This window comes from Gracilinanus agilis, chromosome 4, assembly GCF_016433145.1.
Source record: "Gracilinanus agilis isolate LMUSP501 chromosome 4, AgileGrace, whole genome shotgun sequence".
NCBI classification, from domain to species: domain Eukaryota; kingdom Metazoa; phylum Chordata; class Mammalia; order Didelphimorphia; family Didelphidae; genus Gracilinanus; species Gracilinanus agilis.
Window position 1 is genome coordinate 198,113,151 of NC_058133.1, and position 17,275 is coordinate 198,130,425.

Consider the following 17,275-nt stretch of genomic DNA (forward strand, 5'->3'; position numbering starts at 1 on the left):
CTTTATAAGACTATAGAACTACAGTATAATTTAGAGATCATCTAATCCAATGTCCTCATTTTATAGATGGACAAACTGAGGCCCAGAGAGATGAATGACTTGCCCAAGGCCACACAGGTCATAAATAGCAGAGCTGAGATTTTAACCCAGATCCTTCTCATTCCAAATAAAACTTTTGCATTGCATTGCCCTTTAGGGTCTTGGCTTTTCCTGCTCTCTTTTTTTAAACCCTTACTTTCTGTCTTTTTTTTTTTAAACCCTTAACTTCTGTGTATTGGCCCCTAGGTGGAAGAGTGGTAAGGGTGGGCAATGGGGGTCAAGTGACTTGCCCAGGGTCACACAGCTGGGAAGTGTCTGAGGCTGGATTTGAACCTAGGACCTCCTGTCTCTAGGCCTGGCTCTCAATCCATTGAGCTACCCAGTTGCCCCCCCCCCCACCCCTTTCTGTCTGAATAACAACTCTAAGACAGAAGGACAAGGGCTAGGAAAACAGGGTTAAGTGACTTGCCCAGGGACACACAGCTAGGAAATGTCTGAGGCCAAATGAAAACCCAAGTCCTCCTGACTCCAGGCCTGGTGCTCTATCTACTCTACCACCTAGCTGCCCCCACCTCCACCCACCCTGGCTCTCTTTTCCTCCCCAGGACAATACAAGTGGATTCACCAGTATTCTAGACAGCTCTAGGAATGGCCAGCTTCACAGCTGCATCAGTGAACTTACCTCACAAAAGAGGGTGAGTTTATCATCAGGTAAGAGACCATTAGCTTCATCCAAAAGAAAATCTCTTCGGATGAACTTCTTGAATCCCCAGTCTTTGCCTTGTACAAACCGATATGCTCTCTGGCTCTCTACAACAAGATATCAAAATAAGGTGATTCAAAAATCAGCCTAAATTTTCAGATAAAGAAATCAAAACTATCAATAAGCACATGAAAAAGTGTTCTAAATCTCTATAATTAGAGAAATGCAAATCAAAACAACTTTGAGGTAGCACCTCACACCTAGCAGATTGGCTAAAATGACAGCAAAAGTAAATAATAAATGTTGGAGGGGATGTGGCAAAATTGGGACATTAATGAATTGCTGACGTAGTTATGGATTGTGAACCACTATGGAAAACAATTTGGAATTATGCCCAAAGAGTGCCTGCCTTTTGATCCAGCCATACCACTGCTGGGTTTATACCCCAAAGAGATAATAAGGAAAAAGACTTGTACAAAAATATTTATAGCCACGCTTTTTGTGGTGACAAAAAATTGGAAAATAAGGGGATGCCTTTCGATTGGGGAATGGCTAAACAAACTGTGGTATCTGTTGGTGATGGAATACTATTGTGCTGAAAGGAATAAAGAACTGGAGGAATTCCATATGAACTAGAATGACCTCCAGGAATTGATGAAGAATGAAAGGAGCACAACCAGGAGAAACCATATACACAGAGATTGATATACTGTGGCACAATCAAATGTAATGGACTTCTCTACTAGCAGCAATACAACGATCCAGGACAATTCTGAGGGACTTATGAGAAAGAATGCTATCCATATCCAGAGAAATTACTGTGGGAGTAGAAACACAGAAGAAAAACAACTGCTTGATCACATGGGTTGATGGGGATATGCTTGGGGATACAGACTCTAAGTGATCACCCTAATGCAAATATTAATAATATGAAAATAGGTCTGGTCTTGATCAATGACACATGAAAAACCCAGTGGAATTGCTCATTGGCTGTAGGAGAGGGTTGGGAGGAGGGCAGGGAAAGAACATGAATCATGTAACCATGGAAAAATATTTTAAATTAATTAAATAAAATTTTTCAAATAAAAAACACAGCCTAGTCACAAATGGACAGCAGAGGGAGTGACTATTGGCCAAAGCCCCAAGATAACCAATGAAGAATATACTTACCCATTGCCTTCGTTTCCTCTCCTTTGGCATTCAGGATGGAGAATTTGAACTTTGCCCTAACTTCACTCTTTGGACAGCTGACCAATAACAGGTATAGAGACAAGTAATCTTTGCTTTCTTCATCTAGCCCTTTTGGATTCACCCGCAAACACCTACCCAGAACAGACAAGATATGAATGAAGTTAAAAGTTAAAATGTGTTCTCATGGCTCTAGCCTCAAGCAGTAATGTGAAACATTCCCTTGAGGACCATAGTTTACCTATTCATTTATTCATAAAATAAAGGGGCATTTTAGATTGACCTAATTTTCACTATTTTTTCTTTTCCTTTTTCCATAATCCTCCAAATCACTTATTTAGCCTCTTTTTTTCTGGCTAAATATCCTAATTTTTTTAGACCAGTCAACCTTTTTCTATCCAAGTTCTCAATCTGTGGGAGGGCTACTGGCTAACTACTGGTATATAACCTCAGCTGGTGGTAAGAGTGCCAGTCTTAGAGTTATGAAAATCTAGATTGAAGTCCTGTCTCTCTGACAACATCTACCAGTCATGCTACCATGTGGCCAACTCACTTAACCTCTCAGTGTTGGAAAGGATCTTTGGAGGGAGTTTTCCACACCAATGAAATCACAGGGATCATCCCCCATCCCTGTTCCCCCCCACTTTAAAAAAAAAGAAGAAGATAAAAAGCAGCCCTTAGCTGAGCTCTTGATGTAAAACCAGCAAGTATTTATACAGTGCTGTAATTATTTAAAAGATGAGGAAACTGAGGTAGGCAGAAGTGAAGTGACTTGCCCCAGGGTCACATAGCTAATAAGGGTTTGAGGCTAGGTTTGAACTCGGGTCTTCATGACACCAGGACTGGCTCTCTATCCACTTCATTACCAGCTGCTTCTAACTCAAGGATCTTACAGTCACTATACAGTTCTCATGAGTAATTGGGAAACTGTCTGCACATAAGCTGTCATCCTCAAGGTGTCATGGCAGCATGGCACTGCTCACAAAGTGGCTCTCAGACCACTCAATGGGGAAAAAAGAAAGCACTGAAGTCTAAGGGCACCATCTCCTCCCAACACACTCTCCTAAATGATGACAGCTGGAATCTCTTAGTGCAGGTTAAGCGGTAACTCTCTTATTATTTTTCTTCCTTTCCTCTGGTTACAGATGGGATATCTCTAATTCTCACCTACTTGAAGTCTTAATCTTGTGCCCCAATTCCAATTCTTCCCACCTTGCTTCCTAAGTCTACTCTTCTGTCTCATGTATTTCCAATTTTTCCCCAGAGATTCCTTCTCAGCTGACTAAACATATTTGAGTCTCCTTAACTGTTAAAAACAACAACATAAAATGTCTTCCCTTGACCATTCTATCCCCCATCATTGCTAAACTTCTTTTAAAAGTTATCAGCAGGGGCAGCTGGGTAGCTCAGTGGATTGAGAGCTAGGCCTAGAGACAGGAGGTCCTAGGTTCAAATCTGGCCTCAGACACTTCCCGGCTGTGTGACTCTGGGCAAGTCACTTGACCCCCATTTGCCTACCCTTACCACTAGCCTTGGAGCCTATATCTCCAAGATGGAAGGTAAGGGTTTAAAAAACAAAACAAAACAAAACAAAAAAGTTATCAGCAGTAAGGGATTTCAATGGATTGAGAGCCAGGCCTGGAAATAGAAGGTCCTGGGTTCAAATGTGGCCTCAGATATTTCCTACCTTTGTGACCTTTGGCAAATCACTTAATCCCCCATTGCCTAGCCCATACCACTCTTCTGCCTTAGAATCAGAAAAGTTGTTTGTTTTTAAGTTATTGACATCTGATGTCCTTTTCTCTATCCACTCTTCTCAATCCTTTGTAATTAGGCTTTTGACCACATCAGTTCTAATGAAATTGCTATCCAGTAATCTAACCACAAATCCAATGGTCTTTTTTTTCCCCCCAGCCCTCTCTTTAGCTTCTAACACTGCTTGGATATTTTATTCTCCTACAGCTTCAGAGAATCAGTTATCCTTTTATTTTGGGAACTGTATATCTATGAACTACTCCTTCCCCACAATGACTATTCCAAACTCCTCTCTTATAATCAATTGTACCCCCAGTGACTCTTTTGCCATCTCCTGCTTCTTACCCCTTTGCTGACATCACCTCCCTTTTGTTACCATTTACTGTAGGTGTTTCCCAAGGGGTGGGTCTCTGCCTTTGGACTTCTCTCTACTAGATCACTCTTAGTTCTCATGGATTAACTCTCTATCACCTCTATACAGATGATTCTGAACTCTCTTTATTCCTAAGTTCCTTTCTGAGCTACAGAACTGCATATTTCCAGCTGTTCCATTTTTCCTTGAACTCTGGGTCCTCTGTTTATGGTGCCCTGTTTTCTAGTTCATGTAACCTTAGGGATCATCTTAAATTCTCCCTTCTCCCCTTTCCTTCTCCAATATAATTAGGTATAAAGTGCTATCTTTTCCATCCCATTATAACTAAATCACATCAGTCCCCTCCTACCTATTACCCTAACCTGCCCTATCCTACCATCACCCTAGCTCATTACCGCTCCTCTCTAATTCACCTTTTATATCATTGCTAGGATCTTTCTATGCAAAGAGCTCCTTATGTCAATCTTCCCCTTAATGCTCTTCACTGACTTTTCTGGTTTAAGATCACAACCTGGTCTCATGGTCCCCTTTCAGCTACATCTTTTAACTGTCTTCCACATGCTCAAACTCTGCCCACTCTGAATATTCACTGTACTTTCCTGCTTTGGCTAAAGCTGTTCCTTGTGCCTGGAATCCTCTCTCCCTTCCCATTTTTGCCTGCTGAATTATCAACATTTAAAGCCCATCTTTAATGCTATCTCTTGGGGGGGGGGGTGGGGGTGGAGGAGGTCTTCCTTGATCTCTCTAGTAGATATAACATTTCTTTTTGTATCTAATGTACTTATCTATTATACTGTGTTTTATCTAAATATCTGTCCCAATGTTTGGCACAGTGCTCTGTACACAGTGAATACTTAATAAATGTTTGGGTTGGGGTTTTTTTTTTTTTTTTGGATAAGTCTGGTCAAGGGCTATCAAAAATCCCACTTTGGGAGAAATATACCAAGTGTACAATGATTTGACAGAAATCTACAAACTCTGGTCTTGAAGAATTTTTTTAAAATAACCCTTACCTTCCATCTTGGAGTCAATACTGTGTATTGGCTCCAAGGCAGAAGAGTGGTAAGGGCTAGGCAATGGGGGTCAAGTGACTTGCCCAGGGTCACACAGCTGGAAAGTGTCTGAGGCCAGATTTGAACCTAGGACCTCCCATCTCTAGGCCTGGTTCTCAATCCACTGAGCTACCCAGCTGCCCCCAAGAAATTTTTTTTTAAAGCATGGATTATTTAGGTAGGTTTTTAAAATTTTGTCCCCCCACCCCCAAGGGACGGGGGGGGGGGGTGTTTATCCAGACAAAGACAAATTATTACATTTACTCTGAAAATGATTGGAATATAATTTCTGCCTGGGTTTAGAAAGACAGTTAGTGATGCAAATCTGTCTATGGATGAATTAAAACAATGATTATATGGTGAGTTAGCTACTTAAAGGGTTCTTTCTAAAGTGTAAATGTCACAAGTTGAATCCACAGCATGTGAATTCAGATGCTGCTCCTGCCACATTCAGTCTCTAAGCCATATGTACCCTCTAGGCCATGCCAGAGTTATGGCACCTTTTCCTGGCCGGGAGCCTAACCCTATGCCTCTTCACAGGGAGTATATGCTACCCAAATCATTAGCACATACTTTGCCAGAGCATGAATTTGAATAAAAATGCCAAGGACCAAACATTTCTCTAAGCACTTGAAAGAGCCCTGAACACACAGTAGGTATTAAGACTTTTTTAATAATTGTTTCTCCTGCATCTGTGTTGAATAAACTGGACAAGTTGGAAACACTTCTTACAAGTTTCATTATGCTGAATGTGTTCCTTACCATTTTAGTTTATCATTGGCTCCTGATGAAAAGGTTGAACTTTTAATGACCTCACCCATTTCTTCCCGACAGAAGCTAAAGTTATTGATGGTCCACATGTAGGAGAATTTCACTACCTTGATCTACAGACAGAAAGTCAGAAAGCAACTCAGTGAAGAATAGTCAACCACAAGAAATAGGGAGAAGCTCAGATCTTCCCTCCTTTCCCTGTATTTTATGCCAACTTCAAGGTAGCACTGTTTGGTGAAAATAAGGAAAGGGGGCAGTCTCAACATACAGAAAACATCTGGCGATCGCTTTCAACAACTTTTTTCAAGAATACCTGAAACACTTGTTTGAAAGTGAGAAAAACACTGAGGCAAAAGAACAAAGTAAATGAAATATCCATTAACCTCTCTTTGCCTTTTCTCCAAACCATTTGTGCTACTAACGATTTGGGAACCAAGTGTAGAACCTTCAGGCAGGTTCTATTGTGTGACACAATGGTCTGGAAGGTTGAAGGACTATGGCTGCAGGTAAATTTTCCTATTCTAGATTGCCATCTTCTGGTAAGATCGCTCCCTTTAAGGACTTGAAAGTTAAACCCAGGGAAAAACAATAGACTCAGGGTATAGGAAAGAATTTCTGACATCAAAAATCCTCTAAGACCAACCTAATAAAAAAATTAACTTACCTGTGTGTAGCACCAGCTCTCAGCTACAGGACCACTCGACATTTCTGCCGGAGGAGGAGGACTCGGGACCCTTGACATCGCCAGTTTGAAGGTTAAACTTGATTTCCAAGTTTAGAAGAAAAAAAATTCTATTTAGTCTTCACCCTATTAATCCCAAGGAGCAAGAGGCCTTTGGTTAGAACTCCAGGGATACTCCTTATTATCTGTCTTATACTTCTGAGAAAAGGAAAACTATTTCTGAATTAAACTTTAGATCCTCTTCCCCTAACCCTTATTCAAATACCATGCATATGCCAGAGGTACAAAAAAGAACATTAAACAGCGCATCCATTTAATTAACTTACACCAAAGAAAAAAGTGCCTTTTAAAGAGGTGATAACAAATGTTTTCACACTACACAGTTAATGAGATACTCACTAAACACTGATCCTGCAAAGTGCTAACCAGTGCAGTAAGAGTATGGATGCCATATACCCACTTCTATCTGAGGTTAAATATTATGCAATTAAATATCTAATGAGACTAAGTATCATTTCTCCAGGCTTGATTTTCCCATGCACACAGTTTGCTTTTTCTAAGCACTACAATGAAAAGTGGTTTGGAGTTTTCTAAGTACTACAATGAAAAGTGGTCAAATGGCACTAAAGTAAGGTTTTCTAAGATGGGGTTGGACCCTTTTGGGGGCTATTAGGAGGACTGATGGCAGGGAAGAAGACAAGGAAAAACAAAGAAAAAGGACAGTGGTCTCCCTGAAGAAAGTCTATGCTTGGCTTAGGTTCCCCCTTCCATAGGATCATAGCTTCAGGGCTGGAATGCCCTCAGAGACCACTGAATCCAGCATTCTCATTTTATAGATGAAGAAACTGTGTAAATGGAATTAAATTAGCTCACCCTTATTTATTCTTTAGACTTTAGCTACCAGGAATAATGCCACCCCAACCAACTTAGAATTAAGTGGGGAGGGGGAGGTCTGTGACCCACATGTGATAATAAGTGACAAATCAAAAACAAGTGACTGTCTCCTGGGCAGACCAAAACAATGTTGAGGCTGCCATTTGTCCACATGAAACTGGAGGTGGGCATAGGAAGTGATGAAAAACTGCTATCTTTTAAATATGATGGTAACTTCCTGTGCGGGGTTTTTGGCACTTTGAACTTGGTGTTGAAGGAGCTTGGGTGAGACCTCAGACTGCTTCCTTTTGAATTGTTAAGTGGGTAAGTTAGGCTGACACTCTTTCTCTTCCCTTGGCGTTTCTGGAGGCTCTAGCCTCCAGAAGGCCTCTCTTCTTAGAGGAGGCCTTGTGGCTAGAAGCCTAGTTTAATTAACCTCTGTGCCCCACTCTGCTGGAGCCTCAGAAGCCTACCTGGTTGGGGCCTCTGATCCAGGCCAGAGTTTCTCTCTCTCATTTTCCCTACCTTCAACCTTCCTGAGTGTAAATAAACTACCATAAAAGTCATCCTGACTTGGGCCTCTTATTTGGAATCGAGCAATCTGATCCCTGGCGACCAACTTTAATATCCAGTCCAAATATGATCTTTATAATTCCCATTTTTACTCCTTACAAAACCAAGACCTTGCTATCTGCTATCTCTCAATATTTCAATCTCTTTTTTCCTACACTGCCTAGGAAGCACTTTATTTTTTATTATTTTTTAAAATAAACCCTTACCTTCTTGTCTTAGACTGAATACTAAGTATTGGTTCCAAGGCAGAAGAGCAGTAAGGATTAGGCAATATGGGTTAAGTGACTTGTCCAGGGTCATACAGCTAGGAAGTGTCTGAGGCCAGATTTGAACCTAGGACCAAGTTACCCAGCTGCCCCATTAGGAAGCCCTTTTTAAAGGGGTCTGGCTCAATTCTAGATACATTGGAGGCCCAAAGAAAACTTGGTAGCTGGTGATGGGCTAAATCTCAAGATTTTATATATAATTTAAACCCTTACTTTCTGTCATAGTAATAAATCTTAAGACAGAACAGCAGGATCTAGGCAACTAGGGTCAAGTGACTTGCCCAGGGTCACATAGCTAGGAAGTCTCTGAGGCTAGATTTAAACCTAGGACCTCCAGACTTCAGGGATGGCTCTCTATCCACTGTGTCATGTAGCTGTCACCTCAATATATTTTCTTTTCTTTCTTCCTTAAACTGTATCCTTCTGTTGTTGATTAGATACTAAATATCAATTCCATGGCTGAATAAGGGCTAGGCAATGGGGGTTAATTAATTTGCCCAGGGTCACACAGCGAGGAAGTATCTAAGGCCAAATTTGAACCCAGAACCTCCTGTCTCCAGGCTTTGCTCTCTTATCCACTGAGCTGACTCCCTCTCAATATATTTTCAGTGTAACTCTGGCCTCCTTATCTGAGGTTATTTCTATAGAGGAATGAGGACAAATGTTAGGAAGGCCAACTTGGAAATAAAATTGCAGAGAAAGGGTTAAAAGCTTGGCTTGACTATCTGCTGCTCTTTAGAAGCTAGTGTCTATCCTAGTCACTGTGGCAAGGACAGAGATGGATAACTTCACTCTGGAATGAATGGGTCTCAGAAATGATTTTTTTAGCTGTAGCAGCCTTTGAGGGTGCTTACAATGAGGATAAGGCCCTTCTCACAAGTGAATGAATGAAAAGCATTCATTTGGTAATAGAAAATAAGAGCTACATCAAATATTACATTACCATTAATATATGAAACTAAATGTTGTTCTTATAACATAACTGAAGTCAAAACTCCTCAAGCATATACAAACAACACTGGAAGAAATAATGTGATATAATTGTAACACATGGCTGGCTATCTATTCCAATTAACAACAGCTAAAGGCTGCCCTGATGGTTTTCTTTAATCAACATCACGATGGGGACCTTTCTGGTTTCTAACATTTGTAACATCACATTTGAACAGATCTACTGCCCCTCTATAATTATTATTCTGTCTCTGATAATTATTAGTTGTATGACCTTGAGGTCAAGCCATATCCTCTTCAGTCTTCAGTTTCCTAATCTATAAAATGAAAGTGATAGAATAGATTGATCTCTAAGGTCTCTTCCAACTCTAAATTCTATGATCTAATGATCTGATGACCAAGAAGAGTAGAGGACTTGAACTTCCAGTGAAACACATCTCCATATGCATTTGGGGATAAATACATATTATCTAGTAATTAAATTTAAATTCAACAGCTGCCTACTCTGTGCTAGGCCCTAAGGATACAAAGACAAAACAAAGTCTCTGCCCTCAAAACCCTTAAAAATTTGTGTTTGTTTATTTTGAGGGGAGGAGGGGTATTGATAAATTTACACTCAGATGACCATCTGAGAAAGAAAAGATCACTAACCAAAGGGATCAATCAGGGAAGGTCTGTTCTAGGAGATGGTACCAAAGTTCAGCTTGGAAAGAAACTATTTAGATTAGTAGTAGTAGCATAGTAAAAGGGGACTATACTCTAGAGGGGCAGTCAAAGGATCTGGGTTCAAATTTCATCTCTAACACAGACTGTGTTACCTTGGATAATTCACTTAACATTTCTGGGTTCTCGTTTTTTTTTCATCTGTAAAACAAAGGGCTTAGATGAAATGGCCTCTAAAAGTTCCTTCCAGGTCTAGGTTGATTATTCTAAATTTTCTAAGACTTGAAGGGGAGAAAGAACATTCTAGGCATGAAGGAGATCAGCCTATGCAAAGACATGGAGAGAGGAAAATAAATTCCAAATTTAGGGAATAGCAAGTAGGCTTTACTGAAAAGGAGAGTGTTCAGAAGGAGAGTAATGTGAAATAAGTCTGTAAAGAGACTGTGACAAGTTTTAAATGCCAAGCTAAGAAGTTTGCATTTTTTCTACAGACAAAAGAGAGACACTGAGGATTCTCAAGCAAATGAATGACATGGTCAGACCTATGCATGAAGATTATCTTGGCAGCTGTCCCACATAACACCTTGAGCTCCACAACTATGCTACATATAGGAGTCATCTCCGACAGTGGGGGATTTCAAAATGTCACTTAAAAATAGCCCTCATTTGGACACCCCCCCCCCACCAAAAAAATCCATCAGAAATGAACAGCAATTACTTGGACATAGAAAATTAACATTTTAAAACTAATTCCCTGGTTAAAATTATCAAGTATCACAGGATATCAGTTCCAGTTATATATATAAGTCACCTATTTCTTTCTCAATATGACAGTATTTAAATTAAAAGATTTGCTTTCAAGTCTACATTTAAAAAGCTAACATAGGAACAAATAATTTAAAAAGGAACAAACACATTTAACTACTCTGTAAAGGATTTCCAGGAATTATTCATTTATCTTCAGGAATATTCTCTAATCCATGAAACAAAAGAACTTGCAGGTATAAATCTCTAGAACAAAACTACACAGTTTGTTGTCGTTGTTCAATTATTTTCAGTCTTCATGACCCCATTTGGGATTTTCTTGGCAAAAGAAATGAGGAAACTGAGGCCAAAAGGGCCAAGTGAACAGCCCAGACTAAAACTGTATCTATCTGACTGACTTGGCATCTATACATTAGTACAAAACTTCTTAGAATATAAAAATGAAATTTATCTAACAACTAAATAACTTTTGAAGCTAATGAAATGGCAAATTCCTCAAACTCATCTACTTAGATAACAAACAACATTCACTAAAATTAAGGTGTATTCATAAAGATGGAAGAAATTCTACTATGTTCATGGGCATTTCTTCAAATTTTTTTCCATTCTTTTTGGATTTTTGTCATCCAGTCCCTTTACTCTAATTCCACTTTTCTTTCTTTTTATGTCCAATTCAGCAGCTGGTTGAACTAGACTCTGCCTCCCCACACTGATGAGCTTTATCCCCATCGCCTGCTGAGAGGGAAATTGACTAGGACAGCACAGATCTAATTAATTTCACTCATAGCAGGGACCATTGGTAAAGTGCTTCATCAGTGTAGAAACCTGGTGCTACATGAACTCTCTGGCACACCATGCCAGTTGTCACAGAAGCCCAGTGGAGAAACAATTTTAAAGGGAGAGTTCTATTTGGGGGTCACCTTTTGAGAACTTTTACAGGAGTCAACTAATAATAAAATCTATTACTGGGGGGCAGCTGGGTAGCTCAGTGGATTGAGAGCCAGGCCTAGAGACAGGAGCTCCTAGGTTCAAATCCGGCCTCAGACACTTCCCAGCTGTGTGACCCTGGGCAAGTCACTTGACCCCCAGTGCCTACCTTACCACTCTTCCACCTATAAGTCAATACACAGAAGTTAAGGGTTTAAAATAAAAAAAAAATCTATTACTGGCTTGAAACAGATTTAAACAAGATCAAAGTTCTCTCTAGTGAAAGACAATTTTAAAAAATAAATGCTCTAAATGTCTTATTTTTTAATTTTATTTGAAATGAATGTATTAAAAAATGTATTTTTCAAAGACTATTGAAACTGGGAGAATTCTGGCAATCCCAAACTCCACACTAGACAATTTTTCACAGCCAGGCCCTTTCCATTATTTCTTTTACTTTTGTTTCTAACTTGAAGGCAATTTTGGTTCTTTCCATATCAAGAAATATTGCAGTTTGGCTAAAGAGCTCATGTGAAGGCATTTTCAAGTAGCTAATAGCAATCCCCAATATGATCCTCTCCAAAATGCCTACTAGTGCCATTATGAAAGTGTGATGCTCTTATTTTTATGTAACATTAAGGATTTTCCAAGTTAGGTTGGAGGAATATTATCAGTATGAATTCTAACTCTAGAAGAAGGCTAAGGGAGAATAGGTGAGGGGTTGAAAAAGTATCACTGAATTTACCCTGATCATAGAATGTACTTCCAAACAAACCTGTACAGTGTACTGAATTATAGAATTCTGTTCAAACTCAATTTTTCTCTTGCTTTTATTTCAAATTCTTAACTAAGGCTCTGACAATGCTCTATGTGCAATACTACAATGAAATTAAAATTATGACATACACAAAGACTAATTTAAAACTTTTAGATGGGATATATACTGGGCCTTGATGTCACTTTGGCACCTAAAATCTCTGCTGCCAAGAGCTAAGGTGAGCTATTAACAAGCGGGAAGGAATGCCAGCCTTAATGCTGAGGGTGAAAGGAAGAAGGCGATAATTACAGAAATATAACTTGCTTCACTTTAAGACCCAGTGACAAACTCCTAGTATAACACAGGAAATGGTTTAAGCTAAAGCACTTCTTTTTGGGGATTACATAACCAAGATTCTTTCTGGGGCAAAGGAGTGTTGTAGGAGAAGGAATAAACTGTCAGTAGTTTATCCTGTAATGGACATAAGCTGGGATAGAACAGTCTTTGTGAAGTGTTGCAAAGACAGATTTTGTAGTCATTTTTATCTTTCATCTTATTTCCCTAGTGTCCCTCCCCCCATCTTTATCTTCAAATCAAAGCACTCATTCATAGAACTTAAAACTCTATTGACTGGCATTACCATATCAGATATAGGATTGCTATGGGTAATCCTTATACCAAAGTTGGTCTTAAAACAACCAGATTAATGAAAGAGGTATGGAATTAGTACACAAACTGGTTAGAAATAAATTACTGCAACTATCTGATGTATTTCGGGAATTTTTTTCCCTTTAAAAAATTTTCTCACCTTTTTTGGGGCCTGGGTTTAAAATATAGTTCAGTTTTCAAGTAAGGAAAAATTCCAGTGTCATAACTATTTTAAAACTGAGAGACGCTTGCACTTTCCAAAATGAAGATGCCAAAAAGATTGTTGACAATGAAAAATAGAAGACATGGAAGGGAGACATGGACAAACCATAATATTTGAGGATTAATGTGACCTACAGAGTTGCCTTTGTTCTTTTATTCATGTGGACTCAATAATATACAGTCCAAGGTGCAATAACTTCCTTCTCATTACCCCAAGGACAGATTATTACAGGTCACACTGACTTCCTTTGTGGCAAAGCTTGTCTGACTTTTAAGGGCAAACTTTTGGCAGTTTCAACCTAGTCTAATGGGTTCTGATTACAGAAAGCACAGTGGTTTTTTTTATTCAGGCACCTCTTAAACTGAAATTGAGGACAATCCCAAAGACCATCAATGAGGGGTGAAACAATGACAGAAAAAGAAGGAAAGCTTTAGAGCTAGTTGCTTCTTGTGTTCTTTCTAGTAATCAGGTACACTTTTTGTGAATAATGTACTTTTTATTGTTTGTGTATGAATATACAGCTTTAAAGACAGCTGCTTCTTTATTATAATAAAACTTCATGCTTTCAAAGTAAACTAGCAATCTTTACAATTAAAATGCCTAAGCTGTGGGACAGTTTGTGATGAGCTTGTAACAGAACTGTAACTAAACAAGAGGGCTTGAATATGATTTTGAAGTAGCATATTTCCTCAGTGAGCTTTAAGTTACTAGTATGTTTTTGCCTCATGTGGCTATAATAGGTAATGGACTGACAGTGGAATCCAGCCACATTTGTAATACTATGGAAACCCTGAAAGAAAATGATTAACTCATTTTACTCCAACTGTAAAGGATTCTATTTCTGCTTCATTCTGGTAAGACTGAGAAGGAAAGAGCCAAAACCAAGCCATAAAAGAAAACAGGGAAAGGAATGTTAGATGGCAAATTTACAGAGATATATTGGAAATTTCTTGCACACAAATGATTATACAGAAATACTGCCAAAATTGCATAGTATGTATACAGGCCACATCCTGTAACAACAACAAAAAAAAAACACAATTCACGATAGATAAGAATAAAGACTCAGCCAGTGACCCACTTATTTCAAGCAATAAAATTCCAGTATAATGTAAGAATCTGGGCAGTTCTCTATGAGTTTACTGCACTAGGATTTGATCTGTAATTTCCATATACATTGTCCTTTAAAACTAACTCTTGGAATACACCTTAGATCAGTGTTGGACAAACTACCACCTGAGGGCCAGATGTGGGCCCCCTGAAATATTCTATCTGCTGGACATTATTCCTAATCTGATGAATACAGTGAATAGAATACAATACAATGAAACTTGGAAAGAGTTGCCTTAGAAACAGACTGACAGATGAGCATTTCCTTTCCTTTGGCCCCCTCTTTAAAAAGTTTGCCCATCACTGCCTTAGATCATTCTTTGCTTTGGCAAAGCATTGTAAAAAAAGACTACCACAAAGACACACAGACACACACATCATGCACAAATCTAGAAGTGTTCTGAGTTTTTCCAAAACCAGATTAAGACTGTAGCCTCAGGTACACTTCTATCCTAATATGACCACCAAACCCAAATAATATAGTTAAATTGTTTTTGTTTGCCAAATATAAGGAAAATTCCAAAATAAGTACATGGTTACTTGCATATGTCCAGTACCTATCAGGTTTTATCCGGCTTGCAGCTATTTCCTAGTAGGCCTGGATTCTGAAACTCAAAGAACAGAGAAGTCTGGGTAATCTTCTTCAAGTTACTTTTCACTTCCAATCCAAGAATAATACACAGCTTTATAGAAGTAGCCTGAGCAGTAAGGCTCTTCCTGACAAAGCCAAACAGAGTATAAGCAAGAAGCTACACGAAGGAATCCCAAACCACGGAAGTCCAAAGGATTAGCAACAGAACACTCCACAGTACTTCCTAAAGTCTCTGTGCGAGCCAGCTGTTTATAGACTTAGTGCCCTTCTCTCTGGATTATAAATAACTGCAAATAGTCCTGTCCCCAGAGGGACCTTAGCAGCCCACTCAAAGGTTAAAATATGAAATAAGTCTCACCTTAAGAGGCAGACTTTTTCCCCCCTTATCACAAAACAAACAAAAACAAAAACTTTTATTGCCATTTGTTTCTCAGAATCATTCTTTTCCCTTTTAGATTCTTTAGCACAAAATGTCAGTTTGAATATACTGGCACAGTTCCCTGACCCCAAAAATATACACAGGAAGAATCTAACACTTGCTATCTCCTAAATATGAAGGTTTGCAATGAGAACAAGGCAGATGACTTAGAGGACAATAAAATCTAAGACCATCTAAGCCAACCCCTCATTTTGTAAATGAAGAAACTGAGATCTAGAAATTCTAAGTTTCTTGACAGCAAAAATTTTTATTTTGTTTTTGTATCCTCAGCGCCTAACATAGTGTCTGTCTATCACATATCAGGCACTTACATACTTGCTGACTGATCTAAGTGACTTGTCCAAGGTCTCACAGGTGGTAAACGGCAAAGGTAGAACTTGACCCTGGACCTTCTAACTACGTATTGTTTCTACTGTTTGTACCACACTAGTACTCCAGAGTTCAGAAGGATTTACGTGGCTTGGGCCTTACAAATCTTAAATCTGTGGCTCTTAAGCTTTCTTAACTACTAAGCTAAATGCACTGGTTTTTTAAAAAACATCTACTTGGATACATTTAGAGATGCAATAGTGAAGTCTTTATTCACATAGTTTCTGTGTATGGCCTGCTACTATTTATTACCAGAACCCCACTAGGAAGAAAAACTCTACCACCTACAAAGAAAATGCCAATCTAAAGAACTCATGAGATTATGAGAAGCACCAAAATAAATATGGGGTCAAACAAGGAAATATCTTGGATATAAAAGATATTGTCCATTTCTCCTTAAAGCATGGCTTAGTTCTCCAAGGATTTGGTTAAAAGGTATAAAAACTATCCACAAAATAGGGCTTCTTCTTTCTCAAAATAACAAGTTCATGTTGATTCTACAGACTGGCTGGTCTTCAAAATCCCTTAATGGCAACAAGGAATTAAGAATTTTGTAAGAGGCATTTTAACACATTCCACACATTTTTTCTTTTCTGGGTTAAGAATAAGGGTCACTTAATTCAAAACAAAAGATGGAAAAAAGCAAAGCAAAGAAAAAAATCTCCTCAGCTGAAAAACTCCTATTTATCTTACAATTATCATAGTCCAAAGACTCTTTAGAGAGTTGATTCATTCAAAAGCCTCCTTTCTATTAAGTCCATAAAGGCTCTCAGAAAATCTAAATGACAAACAGATTCAAGGTTTGGCCCCCAATACCAAGTAAATGTGTCCAAGGAGCAAGAGATTAGAAAATGTAAGTAATTTAACTGCAACAAATACACAGAGGTTGCATAATCTCTTGGAGTCCTCTGGGCTCTATAGGAGCCAAATACAAAAGTCTTTCCGGTTCTGTACAAACCTTGATCAAATTATGTTTAAATACTACTTCTTGCTAATACAATTTGACTGTATGTTGGACAACGTCCCTATGGCTTCATCTCAAGAGAGACACTGAGTTTCGATTGAGTTTCAACTTTAGAAATCTCAATGATTTTATTACCTACAATTTGCTATTTGAAATATGTATGTCCTTTCCCTAGGATCCATTATACCACATGGACAACCAATTATATTTTAGTATTATCTGCAAATACATTAGAGGATAGAATTTAGAAGGATTTATTTTTATCTCAGACAACTAAACTTTCTTCAATCTAATCTCTCTGTGCATTTAATCGCTCTTCTAAACCACAGGGTTTCTTTCTTTCTTTAAACCATAGACACTTAGCATCTAATAAGCATAAACACAAGCTTTTTATAGCTAGGAAATCAACAGAAACTAAGTTTCCATGTCTTTCAAAGTAGCCTTCTTTCTCTATGAAAGATTAAAAATAAATCCAAGTTACCAAAGAAGGGGTTAATGCTAAGTGACTCAAAAGAGGGACATGCACTATGAAAACATTCATTATGCAATTCAAGATACAAACTCAGGAGAACAAAGAGAGACCATCAGTATT

At 38.6% G+C, this 17,275-nt stretch overlaps 1 protein-coding gene across 1 annotated transcript in view; it reads right to left on the minus strand.

Annotated features, from left to right (window-relative positions):
• LOC123245357 (speckle type BTB/POZ protein) overlaps window positions 1–17,275 on the minus strand; it is a 92,497-nt gene that overhangs the window by 17,872 nt on the left and 57,350 nt on the right. Inside the window, exons 4-7 of the mRNA XM_044674220.1 lie at window positions 6,546–6,689; window positions 5,873–5,994; window positions 1,913–2,064; window positions 722–849 (exon numbers count right to left, since the gene is read on the minus strand). Coding sequence (XP_044530155.1) covers window positions 722–849; window positions 1,913–2,064; window positions 5,873–5,994; window positions 6,546–6,623 — 480 coding nt within the window. The 5' untranslated portion in view covers window positions 6,624–6,689. The remainder of the gene's footprint in view (window positions 1–721; window positions 850–1,912; window positions 2,065–5,872; window positions 5,995–6,545; window positions 6,690–17,275) is intronic.